This window comes from Rhea pennata, chromosome 18 (genome assembly GCF_028389875.1).
Source record: "Rhea pennata isolate bPtePen1 chromosome 18, bPtePen1.pri, whole genome shotgun sequence".
Lineage (NCBI taxonomy): Eukaryota > Metazoa > Chordata > Aves > Rheiformes > Rheidae > Rhea > Rhea pennata.
Window position 1 is genome coordinate 11,702,587 of NC_084680.1, and position 18,215 is coordinate 11,720,801.

Sequence of the window (18,215 nt, forward strand, 5' to 3'; positions counted from 1 at the left end):
GGAAGCGGCAGAGATCGGCCCGGGCAGAGCGATTCTGGATGCGGCTTTTTTCCGTGACTCTCGCTTGCCGAAACCTGAAGCGCTGGATAAAGTAAAGCGATGCGGGAAGGAAAACCGCAGGGCTGCGCGCTGAGCTGCGGCTGGCGTGCCGCTGCCCGGGTCCACGCCGCTAAGGGGAACGAACGCCAGGACGAGCCCACGGAGCGCGCGTGCCTCCCGCATCGCTGCTCGCCGTCGCTGGCTGCGCTTAAATCAGCCCCTGAGCGCTTCTCCTACGTCTCTCCGGCGGGCCGATGAGCCGCGATACGCAGGGTCACCAGCATTCCCACGTTTCCCGGGAAGCGCGCTGGCGAGCCGCGACGCAAACCGCACGGAGAGGATCAAACGCGCTTGGCGCGGGGAGGCGAAACAGGGGACGGGAGCACGTTTGGGGCCACCTGCGCCTTTGACCGAGCCTCAGACGTCCCCATCCACGCTCATCATTTCAGACTCCCCCATCGCCCTGCGATCTGCTGGCTGGTCTCTCGTCTCTGGTGGGAATCAAAGGCGAAAATCGCGCTCCACCAGCAGCAGCAAATCACTAGCAGCAGCATCGCTAATCGCACGGATGTTATCATCACCTTCAGCAAGGCTTATTTATTTTTTCATCCTCTTACCCCTGGAATAGGGAACACGGCAACATATCTTGGGCCAAAAAGACTTAAGGCAGAGCCCTGCCTCTGTCCGGTGCTCATCTGGGGTCTCTAAGCACATGCGTGTGTGTTTGCATGCACGTGAGTGTGTGTGTGTGCATGCACACGCGTGTGTGTTTGCGTCTGTGAGAGCGCATTTGCAAAGAGAGTACATTATGCAGCCAGCAAATGGGAATAAAGTATTTCAAGAATGCATCCTGAACGCAGTAATCTTTGGGACTTTGATGCCCAAGGTCACCGATAACTTCTGCTCCTTGTTGGCTCGGTGACCGCAGCCCCGCGGAGGAGCCGGCAACGCGGCCGGGTCCCCGCGGCAAGAAGGTGGCCCAGGCCCGGCTCCAGCGCCGAGGGCAGCTCACCCCCCCCCCCCCGTATTTTGGGGTCTGCGCCCAGGGGTGGGAGGGGCCCCGAAGCACCGCGGCTCCCCGGTGCCCGGGGCTGGGCCGGGAGCGCCCGCGGGGAGCTCGGCGTGGCCTGCCGGGGCACGCTCCAGCTCGGCGTTCGCCGAAAGCAAAGAGCCAAGCGGGAGAAAAAAGTCAGTTACTCACAGCGCAGCCTCGTAATTACCTGTTATTCTCATATCGAGGTAATTAACAATTAGGCAGCTGTCTGAATCACATGCAGGGGAACAATTATTTCGTTATTAATGGCCTCTGTTTAACAGGTCCTATTTTCCCAGATGCTTTTATTTTTTTCCTAGCGCTCTCATGAATTATCCCAGCAATTAAACCTGCACCAGAAAGAGGGAGGAGTAGTCCTAATATTTACTGAACCTTGCAAAGCACCACATTTCTCAGCTTGTGAACCTGTCACAAGTCGCCGGGGGGGCTCCGGCCGTGACGGGGAGCCGGTAACCGAACACCCCCCCCGTCACCTGCGCCGAATCGCCCGCGCGCTGCTCCGCCGCCGGCTGGCGGCTCACTCGTTTCGCGGGCACCTCTGAAGATAAAAGTCATTATTTACAGTCAGTTACATATTTCCGTTGGCAAACCTCCTCCCCGGAGCACGGATTTGAAAAAACCGTCCTGTGCAGCCCAGCTCCCGGCACGCCCGCGGCTCCCCACACCGGCAGCCTTCCTCTTCGCGCCGGCCGCCCTCCTCTTCCTGCCGGACGTTTCAGGCAGCGGGCGCCCAAACCGAGGGGCCCCCGCGGCGATCGCTCCCCGGGGAAGGTTGCACTCCGGTTTTCCCAGCTTCCGAGTTTGGCTCGTGCTGTAAAGCAGGAGGCTTTGACCCAATTCTGGATTTTTGGAGTTTTGGCGTTTGGCTCGGCTGCTCCGTGAACATCGGCTGCTCCCGGCGGGAAGCGCCTGCCGGCAGCGGGAAGGCCGGAGCCCGCGGCCGCGCGCCTGCTCTGCCCTCGCCTGCTTGTCCTGAGTCAGGGGTTTTGCTGGAAAACAGGAACTTTGCTGGACAGCAGCTGCTCGGCAGCGGCGATCGAGCCTGTGCCGCTCCGCTCCCGCTCCCGCCGCGGGAGCTGCCGCCGGGCTCCGCGCGGGACCACCCGCACCGCGGCCGCGCCGGCCTTTTGTCCGATCCTGACTTTTCCCCTCCCGGCAGGATTAGGTCAGGATGAGCAGGCGGCGAGGCCCCTAATCCTATTAGCAGACCCAGACCCAGTGCGGCGCTGGAGGGGGGGGGTGCAGCCGGCCGTGGGAACACGCCGCGCGGCACCGGGGCGGCGACAGGCGCCAAAGTTGCCCTCGACGCCGCTGCCGCCAGCCAACACCCGCCCGGCCCGGAGCAGCCCAGTGCCACCGGCCTCCGCCTGGCCGCGGCCTCGTCCCCCGGGAGTTTTCCCACGGCCGGTTTGCTCCGCGTCGGTGCAGCGCCGAGCGCGGCGGCATCCCGCCCTCGGCCGGGCCGTGGGAGCCGCTCCCAAGGCAGTGCTGCGGGACAGCGGGCTTTTTTACAACTTTTTTTGCAAAACTTTGCAAAGCCCCCTGCGGCGGCCCTGACGGGAAGGCACAGCCCGGAGCCTGCGCCGGCAGCCGGGAGAGTCTGCAGGAGGATTGCGGCCGGCATCGTGGCGCGGTGAGGCCGCCGAGGCCCCCCGAGCCCTTTTGGCTCGTTTGGCTCGTTTGCCACATTAGTCCCCCGGGGAGCAGCCGAGAGGGCAGCAAACCTCCTCCCGCCCGGGGAGCGAGTTGTTTTTCTCCTCTGACGGTTGCAAGGAGCCGTGTTTGTCTTTCCGTCCCTTCCTGTTTACTCGCTGCCATCGGACCGGCTTTGATGTGCTCTCGCTGCTGGACGCTGCCGGGAGAGGAGGCGCTTCCCGCGCCGCGCGGCCGCGCTGCCCCGCCGCGGGCGGCCCGTCCCCGCCGCCCGGCTGCCGTTTGCCGCGGCGCGGAGCCGGCGCTCTGCTCTCGGCGGCGCGCCGGTGCCGTCCGAACGGCCGGGCGATGCAAACGGCGGCATCGGCTTGCCGGCGGCGTTGTGCTTCGCTTTCGGCTCCCGCTCAGCCCCGGCGCCGCGGAGCTGCCCGCTGCGTGCTGCCCGTGTGCCCCGTTTCGGCACATTTCAAGCCAAGGCCCAGAGGTGCCTGGGGGCCCCTCCACGGCGTGGCAGCCCGCTCCCGGGACGCGTCGGCTCCCTCGGGGCCGGGCGATGCCGGGGGGAAGCAGCACCCCTCGGCCGCCGGCTCCGCGCCCCGGGAAGGAAGGGTGCAACCCGCCAGCCCCGGGGCAGATGCGCTCGGCATCGCTTCACCGTCCAGAAATGCAGCTCGGGGCTCGTGCCCGGGCTTGCACGCAGGCAATCCCGCTCGGGTTTTCGCCGCTGCGAGCGATGGGATTCAATTATTTAACGCAAATACCCCAGAAAGTCTGAGCCTGCGCTCCAAAAAGCGGCCTCCTCGCTGCAGAGGCGAAAAGTCCCGCTCACCTCTGCGGGAAGAGCGGCAGAAGGCCCTACAGGGAGAGCGGCAGAAAAAGCAAAGAGCTGCAAGTTTTCGACGGAAAACGCCGGCGGGAGGGCGGCGCGGCCGGGGGCTCCCGCTGGCCCCGCGGCCCCTGTTTGCGCAGCAGCGACCGCGTCGGTTGGTTTATGGAGGGGGGTAAGGGCGGCGCAAGGAGCCGCCGGGCCCGGGGCACGGCTGCCTAACACCTGCCGCCCCGCGCGGCCCGTGACGGCGCTCGTGCTTTCAACGTGACGCCAGTTTTATGGGGCAATCGCAGCACCTTTCACCCGGCGGCGAGCCGCGCGGGGAGCTCCGCGCCGCTGCCCCGCTCCGGCGTCCCCGCGGCCTCCGGCGGCGCTCCTCCCGTGGGAATCGCCCCCCGGGAATCGCTCGCTGGGAGCGACGGCCGCGAGCGACCCTGGCGTTCAAGGCGGCTCGGGCCCGGGGCCCCGGCCGGAGGGGCCGAGGCGATGCCGGAGGAGCGCCGCGACACCCTCCGCTCCGCCACGGAGCGGGCACAGGCAGAAAAGGGAGCCAGGGCTCAGGCCATCCTTGCAAATCCAGCCTCATTTCCCCGGTGCCCCTGGGAACTGCGGCGTAATCCCACCACGGGGCAGCTTTGGCTCGGGTGGTTTTGCATCGCAAGCTCCGAGGTTTTATCCGCTCAGACTTTCCAGGACGATCTTCGCGCTTTGATTCATGTGTAATGACTGAACTTGCTTTTTTTGGTGTGTCTGCGTGCGAGCGCGTGCGTGTCCCACCGGGAAGAGGCGAAACCACTTCGCCGTTCCCGAATCCGGCGTGCCGAGCGGTGCCAGACCGAGCGCGGTGGCCGAAGCAGGCGAGACCCAGTTTGGCGCCCGCCTTATCGGACCTATTTGTATTGCACCAAACGCATAAGAGCGAAACATCGACGGCGGCGGTCGAGAGACGAGGGTGTCACGAAGAAGTGGGCACGCCACTTACTCAGGCGGCTGGAAGCTGCGTTGCTTCTCTTTAACAGGCATTTGCCATTAAAGAAAAAAAAAAAACGCCTGTTTTTATTTAAATAGCCTAGGGCAAATTTCTCACTAAACCAACTTTCCCACGCCAGCCCAGTGCTCTAACTCTGGTTTTTGGCAAATTTTTTCCTGAGCTGTCAAGGCAAAATATATATAAGAATGCTGGTCTCACTTAGGTTTTTTTCCAGCCCCTGGAGACATGAAAATAATTTACAGATGTGCGTTACCTGTTTATATTTGTATTAAGTTTTGCTTAACGGACATAATTTTCTTAGCTTGCAGTAACAAAAAAATATTCCCAGAGTTTAGCTCATTTAATTTCAACTTATTAAAACTTTTAAACATGTGTGGAGGTTTTATGTTTTTAAATCACGAATCGCATGGACGCGTGCCAAGGTTTCTAATAGAAGCGTTTTATGAACGCTATTTTTAAAAGTACCTAAAATCCCATTATTTTTAACCCCTGAAGACCACTCAAAATGAAAAGTTCCTCCGGATTTATGTCATATTTACTGCTTATTGAAAAAAGATTGATGCTGTCCGCTGACTTTTGCCTCCCTCCGTATTTCCCCCCCCCCCTTCATGCTAGCAGCATCCGCAGGGAGCGCCTGGAAGAGGCAAGGCGGCAGCGGCCGGCCGCTCTCCCTCCGGGAACAGGGCTCTAACAGATTAAAGGGAGGCGTTCCCGCGGCGCTGCCGGCTCGCCCGAGGTGTCATCCTCGTGCCGAGACGCTCGTGCCCCCGTCCAGCACCTGGAGAAACCGGGCAGGGGGATTTTTTCCCCTCCCAAGGGGCCGCAGCGCGGGCTCCAGCGCTCACGGGGCTCCGCGGCGGGCAGAGCGGAGATGCTCCCCGCCGGCCGGGCTGCGGCGTGCGGAGAGAGAGGGGCGAGGAGGCGGCGCTGGGGGGCCGGCCCGCGCTGGGGCACCGCCGCCCCGAGCGCTCAGCCGAAACGCTGCGGCTATCTCGCACCAGCCGAAACGCTGCAGCTATCTCGCACGTGCTCCGTGCTCGGGAACGGCTCGGCGAGGCCCCGGCCCTCGGCCCGCTCTGCTCGGCGGGCGGAGCGGCAGCGGAGCAGCGCTGCAGGGCCCGCTCCTTTGATCTCCCGAGCGGGCTCTGCCCTTCGGTTTGGTTAATTGTTTCACACTTGCTCTGGAAATAATTTACAACAGGAAGCGGTGGGATAACAGCAGGCCTGGCACGGCCCGCCCGGGAGGGATGAGCCCCGGGGGCCCCAAGGTGCCCTGTGATGAGAGAGGCAGATGATGGGTGTCACCTCCCTCCCGTTAACCCTTCGCAGCCCCTCTCTCTTCCCTTCCTTCTTCCCACGCCTGCGCCAAACGCGGGCCAGCTGGCCCCGCGCCCCCTCCCCGGATTTGTCAGGAGAGCCGGGAGCTGTAAAAGAGCCGTTTGCTGGCCCAGAACAGCCCCGGCTAAATCAGCAGGGTCCCCCGAGGCGGGGGCAGCCGGGGGCCCGCGGCGAGCTGGCAGCGCCTCGGCTGCCGAGGGGAAGCGGCGTCGGGCTGCGCTGACGACGGCCCTCCGCAGCGCCCAGCGCCGGGACAAGCTGCCGAGCCAACGGCGGCGTTCGGGCGCCCGCGTCCCCGCGGGACGTGACACCCCAAATTCCCCGTGCTCCAAGCTTTCCGCCCACCGCGGCGGCGGCTCCGCGCCGGGGGGTCCCCCCCTCCCCTCGCCCGGGCTGCGGCGCAGCTCCGCCGGCGTTGCGAGCAGGCCGCCCCGGCGCCGCGCGGCATCTCGGCGAGGTGACCCCGCGGTAACCCGGCGAGGAAGCGGCTCTCATTAGCACCCCCGCGCCGGCTGCTTCCGGCGGCGCTGCTCCGCGGCTGGCGCAACGCTCCGCCGGCAAGGAAACCCCCTGAAAAGCATCGCCCCGGGGTAACATACGCAAACAGGAGTTCAAGCGCTTAAGTCTGCGCTCGGGTTGCTGCAGTTGTGGCCTGGTTTCAATTTGCGATGCGGCGGGACGGGCAAGGGTCCGGCCGCCGGCGGGAGCGCGGGCACCGGCGCGCAGCCGCGCGCTCGCCCGGGAAGCCCGCGCGCCTCTTCGGGCCGCCTCCGCGGTTTGGCTTCCCTGCCTGCACTCGTTTCCGTGTTTGTTTGTGGATGCAGCGCGCTGCGCCGGCCAGGGCTCTGCCGGCAAGTTCATTAGTTCACGGCACAAAACAAACAACATCCTCCCCAAGCAGAGTGCCTAACCGCCCGTGCAGGTATGGTAATGGCCGATAGGAAACGGCGTGCCGTACCTGCAAACACCTGCCTCGGCGAGGCCGCGGGGCCCCGCGCACCGGGACAGCCCCCGGCGCCCCGGAGCAGGCGGGCACGCAGAGCCCCTCCGTCGCCGCGCGCCCGGCCCCCGGCGCAGGCCCTGCAGCCGGCCGGTCAGCGCCCCAGGGCTGCACAGGGCCGCGGGGGAGGATGTGTGGGGCTGCGCAGGGGCCTGTGCAGAGACTGCACTGAAACGGCAATGGGGCTGCGAGGGGCTGCATGGGTGGGCTGCACTGGGGTTATACAGGGCTGGAGGGGGGGGGCTGCTGGGGGTGTCCTGGGGCTGCCCAAGACTGTGTGAGGGGTGCAAGAGGGGCTGCACTGGGGCTAGGGAGAGGGGCTGCACCCTAGAGTGCAAGGGCTGTGTGGGGTTGCACTGGGGCTGTGCGGGGGCTGCATGGGTGGGCTGCACCGGGACAGCACTGGGGCTGGGGGGGGGCTGCATCGGGGTGTGCAAGGGCCACAGGGGTGGGCTGCACCAGGACGGCATGGGGACTGCACTGGGGCGGCACCAGGACAGCACGGGGACTGGGGGGAGCCGCACTGGCGGGTGTGGGGGCTGCAGGGGTGGGCTGCACAGGGACAGCCTGGGGGTTGGGGGGGCTGCACTGGGGGGGTGGGGGCCACAGGGGTGGGCTGCACCGGGACAGCCTGGGGGCTGGGGGGGGCTGCACTGGGGGAGGCAGGGGCCGCAGGGGTGGGCTGCACCGGGACGGCACGGGGGCTGGGGGGGCTGCACTGGGGGGGCGGGGGCCGCAGGGGTGGGCTGCACCGGGACGGCACGGGGGCTGGGGGGGCTGCACTGGGGGGGCGGGGGCCGCAGGGGTGGGCTGCACCGGGACGGCACGGGGGCTGGGGGGGCTGCACTGGGGGGGCGGGGGCCGCAGGGGTGGGCTGCACCGGGACGGCACGGGGGCTGGGGGGGCTGCACTGGGGGGGCGGGGGCCGCAGGGGTGGGCTGCACGGGGGCTGCACGGGGGTGTCCGGGAGCTGCCCACGGCCCCGCGCCCCCCCGCAGGCAGGTGCCGCCGGGGGTCCCGGCAGCGGCGGGGTCGCGCTGCGTCGCGCCGCGGCGCGGGGCGGGCGCGGGGGCGGGCGCGGGCGGGGCCGCCCCGTCCCGTCCCGTCCCGGCCTGTCCCGGCCCGGCCCGCCCCGCGCCGTCGCCGCCCTCCCTGGCGCGGCCCGGCCCGGCCCGGCCCGCCGGGGCAGAGCAGCCGCGGGAGGCGCCGGGCGCTCGGAGTCGCTGCGCTCTCGGCGCTGGGGCGCGGTGTGTCTGGGGCTCCCGGCGGGGCGGCGCGGCCGGTGCCCCGCGGATCTATGCGGCTGTGAGCGGGCGGGAGCCCGAGAGCAGGGATGCAGCGGCTCCTGGTGCCCGGCCTCCTGCTGGCGCTGCTGCCCGCCCTGACGCGAGGTGAGGGCCGCCGGGACGCGCCGGGCCCCGCCGCCCGGAGCGGGGCCCGCAGCGGCGGGGCCCGGCGGCGCGGGGCTGCGCGGGGCTCCGCCGGGAGGAAGTTTGCAGCGAGCGCGGGAGGAGGAGGAGGAGGAGGAGGAGCGGCGGGAGAGCGGCTGCCGCCCCGCGGGGAGCCGCGGCGGGACGGGACGGGACGGGACGGGACGCGGCGGGACCGGGCTGCGCGCTCGGCTGCACCGCGGTTGCCGGCGGGAGCGGAGCTCGGCGCCGCGGGGGACGGGGCGAAGCGGGCTCGGTGCCCTAGTGCGGCCGGGGCTCGGCACCCGCGGGGTCGGAGGCGCGGTGCGGGGGGGCGCGGGGCTCCGAGCTGCGCTCCCCGCCGTTCCGCGAGGGCTTCCGACCGTTTTGCAATTTTTTTTTTTTTTTTTAATGAGGCTCGGTTTCCTGTTTCTTGAAAGTCACCTGGGTGCCTCGGCGGCCCCTCCTCGCCGCCCCCGGGGAGGGGGGGGGCGGGATCCGGGAGCCTCACCGCGTAGTGCGGGGGGACCTTCGGGGTCGGGCCCGGGAGAAGGAGCCCCCCGCTGCCCTGCCGAGCGCCGCGGCCCCTCGGCTGCGGTGCTGCGGGCGCCTCCCGCGACGGGGCGGCAGCGGGGCCGCGTTTGCTCGGCGCCGGGGCGGCCCGCAGCTCGGCCGGGAGCCGGGGCCCACCGGGGGGAAGCTGCGCCGCGAGGGGGCTCGGGGACGCGGTCACGCGTGGCGCTCCGCAGCCCTTCGCCTCTCGGCTGTCGGGCTGCGAAGCTGAAACGCCCGCGGTGTGAAACCGCCCGGGCTGCGCAGCGGTGTCACCGCGCCGGGTCCCCTGAAACGCTAGCGGGGAAAGAGAGGGGGAACACTGAGCCCTGGTAGAAATCGGAAGCGATTCCGGGAGTTTCGGTGAGTCGCTGCGGTGACCGTGCTGCAGAGTTGGGCGCCGAGCGCCAGACCTTGAAACCTTTACTCACAGCAAGTTGTGACGAGCGACTCATCTCGATACGGAGCTAATGATAACTAAGGGGCCCCGGGGCGTATGGTTTTTCCCAAATGGCATTTGTCACTTGAGGGCCTGACCTGGTGTTTTTCTCTGTCAGTCCTCCTCTTGGGCCCTGGGGAAGGTGCTGAGGAGGCAGAGTCTAGTCTCAAACCCGCCACAAGGTTATTTTTAGGCAAGCCATTCCCCGCTGGGAGCCAGGGCCGGGCGGCTGCTGCCTTTGCAACCCTCCTCTGCCCAGAGATCAGCCCCCCCACCCCCCCTCTTGCCACCGTGGTGGCTACCAGGCTTCATGGTGGCCACCAGGCTTTGGCGGGTGCTGCTGGCGGCAGGTCACCTTCGCTCGCGGGCTTGTCCCCCTCCGGTGGGGCGAGGGGCGCCCGGCAGTGCGGCTGCTCGTGCTCCCGGGCTAACGCTCTCCTCCTCTTCGCAGGTTTACGGTGTACGCAGCTTGCCGAATCCTGCCTCAACGGGGGCAAGTGTGAAACTTTCCTCAACGGGACTGAGGTGTGCCAGTAAGTATGGAGGAGCCAGAGGATTTTCATCTCCCTAGACCAAAGTATTGACATGCATGTTGACTTTGCTTTGAAGGCTCTGGATTTAATAGGGCAAGATGCGTTTTCTTTCCTTGAGTGGCAAGAATAACCTGCTTGTGTAGGAGTCGCCGGGAGTTGGGCAGGATTGGGCTTTGTTCCTAGCTGGATGGAAAAACATGGGCAAACGGCCATGTTTTGCTGGTGTTACCTATCCAGACTGCCCTGCTGATGCTGGTGGAGCAGGAGTGAGGCCTGGCCCTGGCCTGCAGTGCTCGTTGGATGGTGGGAGGATGGTCTGCCTCTGAGTTACTCCAGGCCCGGCTCCCTCCAACCCCAAAGCGTTGCCTTTTGGTTTCTTTCACCCCAGCAATTAGCAGCACAGTTTTGGGGAACATCTCCATACACATTGGAGAGGTCATTTCTGACATGGCTCCCCTTGGGGCTACGCTCTGTGCAGGCCACCAGAGAGGCAGGAAAGCAGGGCCACCTTCTCCTTGTAGCTCTGCCGAAGCTGGTGCCAGGCTGAGGATCCAGCCCAGGGCTCCTTGCAGGATCTGGCACACATGAAGCAGCTTTCTCCGAGCTGATTGTGGGGAAACGGATGTGTAAAACGTTGGGACTCTTTGAAGGACCAACCGACCCACCGCAGCGATGGCCGATTCACTCCAGGCTCCCAGGGAACAATAACCGAGAGAAATGAATAAGACTCCAGCTCCCTTTTAAAAACTATTCCATAAAAGAAATCTGAATGGGCAAGACTCTGTTTTCCGGCCAGATTTCCCCTCCGCCTGTTAAACGTGCCCTAAGCTGAGAGCAGGCAGGGAGATGTTCCCACCCACCCTAGATTTCCAAATAGGAAGTTCTTCTCTGCGGAGAAACCTGAAGGCATTTCCAATCCCAACCTGTTGAATGGCAGTTTTCCTTGACAATGTGTGTTGCTTTTTGCAAATCTGCCTGGGCGCCGTTACTCTGCGCAGTAGCTGGGTACCTCCCACCCCCTTCCTCCAAGCTGAGCCCCCCAACCCTTTGGTGAAAATAAATCAGCAAATCAATCAGGCACATGAGCAATTTAATGGACAAAGGCTGGGTCCCTTTGTGAGCTACTAATGAATGCACGCCACTTTTTTTTTGCACAGAAGCCCTTACCAACGCTTGACGCTCTAAATCTTGTTTTCTTTCATTCAAAGAGCGACAGCTGGGATTCGGTCGAAATTCGGCAGCTATTGTTAAGGGAGGCAGATTAATGCTGTGTGACTAATCATGTATGGCTTCCCAGAATGCCCAACCCTCCGCCCCCCTCCCCAACCTTACACCCCTCCTTTTCCTTGTGGTCATTCTTTCCTTTTTTTCTTAAGTCTCTGCAACTCCTGATTTACATTTCATGTGCAGATGGTGATGGAATCTAATTAGATCTGATGTGTGAGAGCACTATGCAGAGGGAAAGCTCCTGAAGTAGGGTTGTGAGGGTTTTTTAAGAGAAAAGGTTAACTTTAAAGAACTTCATTGATAGCTGCAAATAAGTGACTGTTATGACTGCAGGCACCACGATGGCTTTGCAAGTATGTGTGAGTCATTTTTGCAGGAAGCTAAGGTGCACGCTCGCATTATGTTGAAACGGTTGTCCCATACAGCCTACGTATAATGGGCAATGAAGGCAGATATTAGAGGTACTGACAGACTAGATGAGATGCAACTTTTCAACATATCTGATAGCAGCTAGCAAAATCCTGTTTTTCACTTGTTTGAATATCTCTTTACGAGGAGTTTTGCTTCCAAGCTTCTTAAACAAAGCAGAGCCAAGAACACAGATACCAGACGCAGAAAAGCTGGCACTGCCCTTTGGCGCCTGCGTGAAATGCACCATTTTGGCTGCTGGCCACATCTCCCTTCGGCCTGGCACTTAACAAAGTTTGGCCATAAAGCTCCATTGTGCTTCCCCACAAATCCAATTAGAAAGTGGAGTGAAATAAATAGCGTATGAAGGAGAAGCTGCTCCGATGGACGAGCGTCCTGGCGTTTGTCGCAGGAGAGAGCTAGTTGGGTTACTCGAAGACGGCTCTGATAACTCAGTTTTGGAGTTATCAGTCCTGTTAGGGAAAGGAAATCACCAGTGTGAAATGAGGCGCTTTCTCTGCCTTTATTATTTTACAGTGATAGTTTGCAGGACTGCAGGTCCCTTATCTTGTTTGTCCCCTTGCCAGTCAAGCCGGGGCACGTAGAGCTGTGACTGAATGAAGAGGACTGGGCATTTGATCGGCCCGAGGGTTTGCAACAGAGGCGGCCTAATTAAACAGCCTTTAGAGCTACTTTCCCTCTTGGCAGGAGCAGCAGGATCGTTGAGCGCTCTAAGAGGGCGGAGAAGTTTGTGCACCTTGTAAGGGCCCTAGCTGGTGGCGTGGGGGATTTCTGTTCCACACATGGCACTTGTGCCAGACCTGTAGCTTTAAAAAGTCTGCTTGATGGGTGGCTTGGCGCAGCAGATGGTGGCTGGCTACAGCGGTGGTTGGGAGTGCGGTTTCATGGTGCTGGTGAACTGTGGCTTTCCAGAAAAGGCTCCTCTTTGACTAAGACATTTTCCCAGACAAAATGCGGTTTTCTGAAAGATCCTTTGGGCTTGTAGTGATAGCTCCTAATTAGACTTTTGGATAACTATGATTTTGACTGGCATCACTGCAAATGAGTAGGGCTGATTTTAGATTGCTACGCCACGTGACTTTTATTCCCAGGACCTCCCTTGTTCCACTAGTTAAAAGCAGATGGCATGAAACAGGGCTGAGTTTCAAACCCGGCTCCACCAGCGGTTCACTGTTGAAGTCGGAGGGGCTGGGGCCGAGTTGTCGTAATCTTGCCCAGAGAAGCCAAATAGGCTGCAAAGGAAAGGAGTAAGTTAAGTTAATCACTAGGCTTGCACTGAAAAGGGGGAAAAGTCAGTTTGCTAAAGTACTTCCTCTGTTTATGAATCAGTGCAGCGCCGCAGTTCAGTCGGGGATACGGCCCGTGAGTTAACGTGCGTCACCCCCGGCAGCTGCCATGGGCAGTGGGTGAACTGGGAAGAAGCATTCAAGGAAGGACCGTAGCGGCAAGAGATGATTATTTTAGCTGAAAACTCTTTCTGGAGACAACCAGGAAGCCGGAGGAGTGATCTATATTTTGCAGCTCGCTCTACCCTTTGAGTTACTCCACTGCTCAGTCATTGTTATCTCGCTGCAAAGGGCGGAAGTTTCCTTTTGGTCTGATTTTTTCTCATGTGCTTTAACCCAACGTTATTTCCATGAAATAATAACAAAGAAAAAATGCAGTCTCGGTGCTGGAGAGGAAGAGGGTGGAGTGTTGAACAATCAACCAGAGGAAGCCCTTAAAGAACTAGCCGAGGGGTGATTCAGCCATGTTGAGAGCTCTTGATGGTTGTTTCAAGTCTGATCTCATTCTCGGAAAGAACAAGGTGGAAATGGGTAACAGGGTGCCTTAGAAATACGAAAGCGTCACCTGTTGCAGATTCCACTGGAGGAGACACTTTGCTGAGAACTTCAGCTGGTGAAGCCACTGGGATAGCAGTGTGATTTTTAGCTCTTTTCTAGAAAAACCTCTATTTACGTCCCTGCTCTCTGCCAAATGTCTTCGTGGTTATCACGGTTGTCTCAAGTGGTCCTGCTCACCCCTACTAACTTGCCCTTGGATTTTGTTGGTTGGTCTGAGGTTTTTTTTGCCTTTCCCCCCCCGCTGCACATTGCCTGGATAACCGTGATGAAATTCTCCCAGCCAGCTGTGTTTGCTGTGTTTGGGTTGGGGGCCAGCACTGGTTCTGCTCAACAAAAGGTGTCTCCGTAGGTCCCTTGCCGGTACCTGCAGCACTGAGATGAGCAGGAAAGGTGGGGTGATGCCTGTGGAGAGGAGCGCACTCTTCAGCTCTCCCGGATCCAGAGGCGATGAGCTGTTTGTGCTGGCTGTAATCACCTGAGCTCAGGGGCCCGAGCAAAGCCTGGAGGATGGGGGCTCGGTCCTGCACGGCTGGGTGCTCGGGAACCGCTGTGATGCAGGTCTGCTCCTCGCACAACTTCTGTAGAGCACCGGTTTTGGCATATGGCCTATGTTTTTATTTCCCTGAATTCCGTTCCGTGTTACAACCCCCTGATGGTGAAGGGCTGTATTTCTGGATTAGTCCATTTGTTCCAGCTGGTCTCTGCTCCGAGGCCGTTACAGTTTATAGCATGTTGCACGAGGGAAACATGGATAAGTCATTCCGCGACCAAGCCGTTCGCCAATTAAGGGGTGGATAACATAATCAGCAGGCAGTTAGCAAGTTTTAAAATAACATTGTTTGGAAATTAACTTGCTCTTTCCAGGCCCGGAGGTGTGGTGACCATCGTTTTGCTCGTGTTCAAGGTGTCCCGAATGGTAACAGCCTGCGTACATGAGAGCAATGTGCAATTTATGGGGCATAAGGGTGTTTAACTAGGGAGTAGCCGCGGGGCGCAGTAAGCGGGAGCTGGTACGCTCTGGATCCGGACGGATTAAAATATCCCCGAGCTGCAGATGACAACTTTGGACCGCATATCGGGACGCCGCGGTCCGTGCGGTTCTGCGCCCGAGCGCCGGAGGCTGAAGCGCCGCTGGAGCTGGAGGTCCCCTCGTTCGGTCCTCGCGGGCAAGGTGCTGAGAGAGGTCCCGCGGGCAGGGGGCTCCGGGGATCGGCCCGCCGGGCAGCGTCCCACCTGCCGGTGCCCGGGGCGCCAGGCGCCGGCCCCGCGGCCCCCGAAACGGGCCGCTCGGAGCGTAGCCCCGCGGGGACCTGCGCCGGGCTGCGTTTCCCTCGCGCAGGGATTTTATAGCCTAGTTTTGGCGTTCACCTGGCGCGTCCTCCCCTTCCCCCACGGCAGTCCGGAGTTAATATTGGAAAAGTCGGTTAAATGGTTAATGTTTAGGCCTTGGCGATTTAGGTTCTTGCACGTTTCCAGCAAAGAGAGCGGAGCTGCATTTTAATGGGAAACTTTCACGCTCAGTCAAGTTGCAAAAATTTATTTGTGCGTAAATCATTTTCTTTTAACAAGTTTTCACCCTAATTCCCTTCCAAAAAACTGAATTTAATGGTATTTATAGGGAAATGGATATATTAAGTTTTAATGATGCTATAACATTGCCTTTATTTAATAGTGGGGCACGCTGCAGGCAAACCACTGTGCGGCGGTGGGCTGGGAGGGCTGAGCCGCCAAAGAGAAGTGCTGTTACCAACCTTTCTGGGGTCTGGGGTGGAGGTCCAAGTTGCTTTGGGCCTGATCTAAAGTCAGCGTAGCCAAGAGTTGCCCTTCTGGCAGTGCCAGGCTTTGCTTGGGCCTCCCAGGACCGTGCAGGATCCGGCCCAAGCTTAGAGACTTGCATGGGCAGTGGTTGCAGAGCGTAGCTTTGCCTTCTGCTGCTGATTCCTCCTGCTCGTCCTGGGCTTTTGTGGTGCTGTTGGGTGGCCAAACCACCCCGTCGGCCACCGCCTTGGTGCTCTTGAGTTTTGGGGGAAGGCACGGGCTAATCCACGGCATCCCGCGTGGGCTGCCGGGTGGTGCTTCACGCGTCCACCACGGGGAGCAGAAAGGAGCTTGTGGCGTTCGTCGCCCGCCCCGTCCCACGTCTGCTTGCCCAGCGAGCCGTGGCTGGTGGCCCTGCTGGACGTGGCTCCTGCGGGGAGCCGGCTCTGCGCTGCCGCGCGCACCCGAGGGACCTCGAGCGTCCGGTTGGCGTCGGCTGCAGAGACGTTTGGGGGCAGTTAAACCATTAAATACCCTCTCCTGGGGCCTGCGGCGGATAACGGCACGGCGCCGAGCTCGGCGCGGCACAGCCGTGTCCCGGCGCGGCAGGGCGGGGGGAGTGCCGGCGGGGGCCGGCCCCGGCCCCTCGCTCCTAGTGAAATGTTAGCCCCCAAGTCAAAAGGCGACAGACGGCCCTTTCACGGGGCCCGCTGCTCCCCGGGAAAGGTGGGTTTCCAAGGAGCGCGGCGCAGGAATGCGGGCCGGGGGCAGCGGCGCCCTTTGTCCGCCCCGGCCGCCTGTTGACACAGGGATTTCTGCAGGCAAAAGGTGCCGAAAGGCAGCGTCTTCCCTCCGCTGCTCGCCGTTGCCTTGGTTAAAGCCAGCGGCCGCGGCAGCGGCAGCCTCGGGCACCTCTCCGTCCGCACCGGCGGCTTTCCCGGCTCCCTGGGAGCAAGGTTGTGATAGCTCCCAACTCTTTCTTTTTATTATTATTTAGGGGGCTTTTCTTTGCTTCGGAGGGAAAGGCAGCGGCTTCCTGCGTCCCTGCGGGTGCGGAGGGGTGTTGGAGCCACCCTGGCTCGCTCCCTCCTCCCGGCTGCCTTCTCCTGTCCGTCTGGCTCGCTCCACCGAAACGTCCCCGGCGCAAATCGCCCTGACTTTCGGAGGGGTTTGCGCCTCGCGGGTGCCAATGCGCTCTGTGAAACGCCCCTCTCCTCCTATTTATAAACGCCAGAGCTAAATACAGGTGGTTTAAACTCTTGGTAGTGTTCGGATGTTAATCTCGGGTTTTGTTTTCAGGATTAGAAGAGCAGGATATAGGGGCCACGCGTGCTCCTGGCAGGAGTTTTCCTTTTCCGGCGATCAGGCAGCTCAGTGTTCAGCCAAAACTTGGTTTGGGGGGGAAAAAGGAGTTTGTCATGTCGTAGCAAGATGATGACACTGGCGCAGTGTGTGCCAGGGCCCCGGGCGCTACCAAACGGAGCTCGGGAGCACGTGGAACCGGCCCCAAAGCCGGGCACGGCCGGGGCCGCTGCAGCCGGGTCTTTCCAAAACGAGCTTTGCCTTCTGGAAGGGGGTTGTTCTCCAGGGGTGCCAGTGGGATGGGTACCTCTGGAAGCATTTCCTTCCAAACAGTCCTCAAAAACGAGCCCTTCCTTTCGAAGTAGCTGGAGAACGGCGTCAACGGGGGGAGCGCGCGGCGGAGCCGGGCGGGCTGCGGCGGGGGAGACCAGTCCCGTCCCACAAACAATGGGGCTGGGCGGACCGACACCAGCAGAGGATATAAAAAAAAAATCAGCTGGGAAAAAAAATTCATAGGACCCATTGTTGAGGGTGGGAATGAAGCGAGTTTTGTCTTGGGCTCTTCCTTAGACATCTTTCATGTTTATTGTGAATGAACCTCCATTGAAAAGCAGCTCCTTCCCAGGTAGCTGGTTGCTATCGCTGGTGAATAGCCTGGCCACTTTGCTTAGTAATGGGATTATATTGTTTTTCATTACAATGGGAACGTTGATTCCAGCACTGTCCTGACTAACGTCTACTTAAGAAACAAAGCAAAATTTTTTTTTTCTCCTCGCCATGCTAGTGAGAAGAGCAGTGGCTCTAGCACGTTTTCCCCTTGCCCCTGACCATGAGCATATCCAGCTTTGGGAATTCCTTTAGTGTCTTTCCAGATGAAAGTCTGGGTCTTAAGATCTCAATTAGATGGCTTGGGTTAGGTCAAAAACGAAATGGAACAAAAAAAACACATCAAAGACTTGGGATTGCAGTTTGCTTTTTTTAATTAAGCAAGACTGTAGATCTGCTCTTGCTTTATTAACCTGATGTCACTTGAAGTAACCTGCTGCTTTGCCAACCAACCTCCTTGTATGAGTTTGTTTTGTTTTTTGTTTTTTCCCAGGCTAGTGTCCTGGAGTGTTTAATAAAGTAAGACCTGGATGGGACTTTATCGAGTACCCTGCCAGTTCAATCTAGCACCAGTTTTTGGTGATACGATTGCTGCCGTTGCAGCAGGAGATGTTGGTGGGGCCGTAGTTGTCCCTCCATGCCAGAAGTCCCGTGTCCTCTGCCGCCCAGGACAATGGAGAAGCTGTGCATGCCCTGTGAGAGGATGCTGTGGGCAGAGCACGTGTTAATAAATGAGGGACCAAGACAGAGTAGGAAACGAATCCGTTCTCTGTGAGACGCTGAGGTATCTCCCGTGAGCACCAGCCCTCCGTTGCAGGGTACCAGCAGTGGGGTTAGAACTGGTGGGGATCAAGGCTCCTGCACCAGGCACTGCAGAAACCTGGGTTGGGGGAAGAGGTGCAACCTCAGAAGAAAGTTGGGGTGTTGATTCCAGTCTGTGCCAGGCAAAAAGCCACTGGCACAACTGGAAAAGTGACTCTTATGGGTGGATGTCTAACAGTTGGAAAAAAAACTGGATGCATGAGCTCTGGTAACTGCTGGGTTTGCGTTGTTTGCATGAAGAGGCGTGTGGAAGCAGGCAGTGGTGGATGCTGTCTGCGAGCGCGAGGGTGGCGCTTGCAGAGTGGTGTGGGCAGCGTCGGTGCGCTCGTGCCACCCCTCGATGGCTGAGAGCAGCGTGTCGTGTCCGTGGGGCCGCAGGCAGCGAAGGGA

General features: G+C 60.8%; 1 protein-coding gene across 3 annotated transcripts in view; it reads left to right on the forward strand.

The window, feature by feature from the left end:
- Positions 1-8,097: 8,097 nt before the first annotated feature.
- Positions 8,098-18,215, forward strand: part of NOTCH1 (notch receptor 1) — a 42,235-nt gene continuing 32,117 nt past the window's right edge. For all 3 annotated transcript variants that reach the window (XM_062591212.1, XM_062591215.1, XM_062591214.1), the window contains exons 1-2: positions 8,098-8,295; positions 9,756-9,837. In XM_062591212.1, the coding sequence (XP_062447196.1) occupies positions 8,238-8,295; positions 9,756-9,837 (140 nt within the window). In that variant the 5' untranslated portion in view covers positions 8,098-8,237. The remainder of the gene's footprint in view (positions 8,296-9,755; positions 9,838-18,215) is intronic.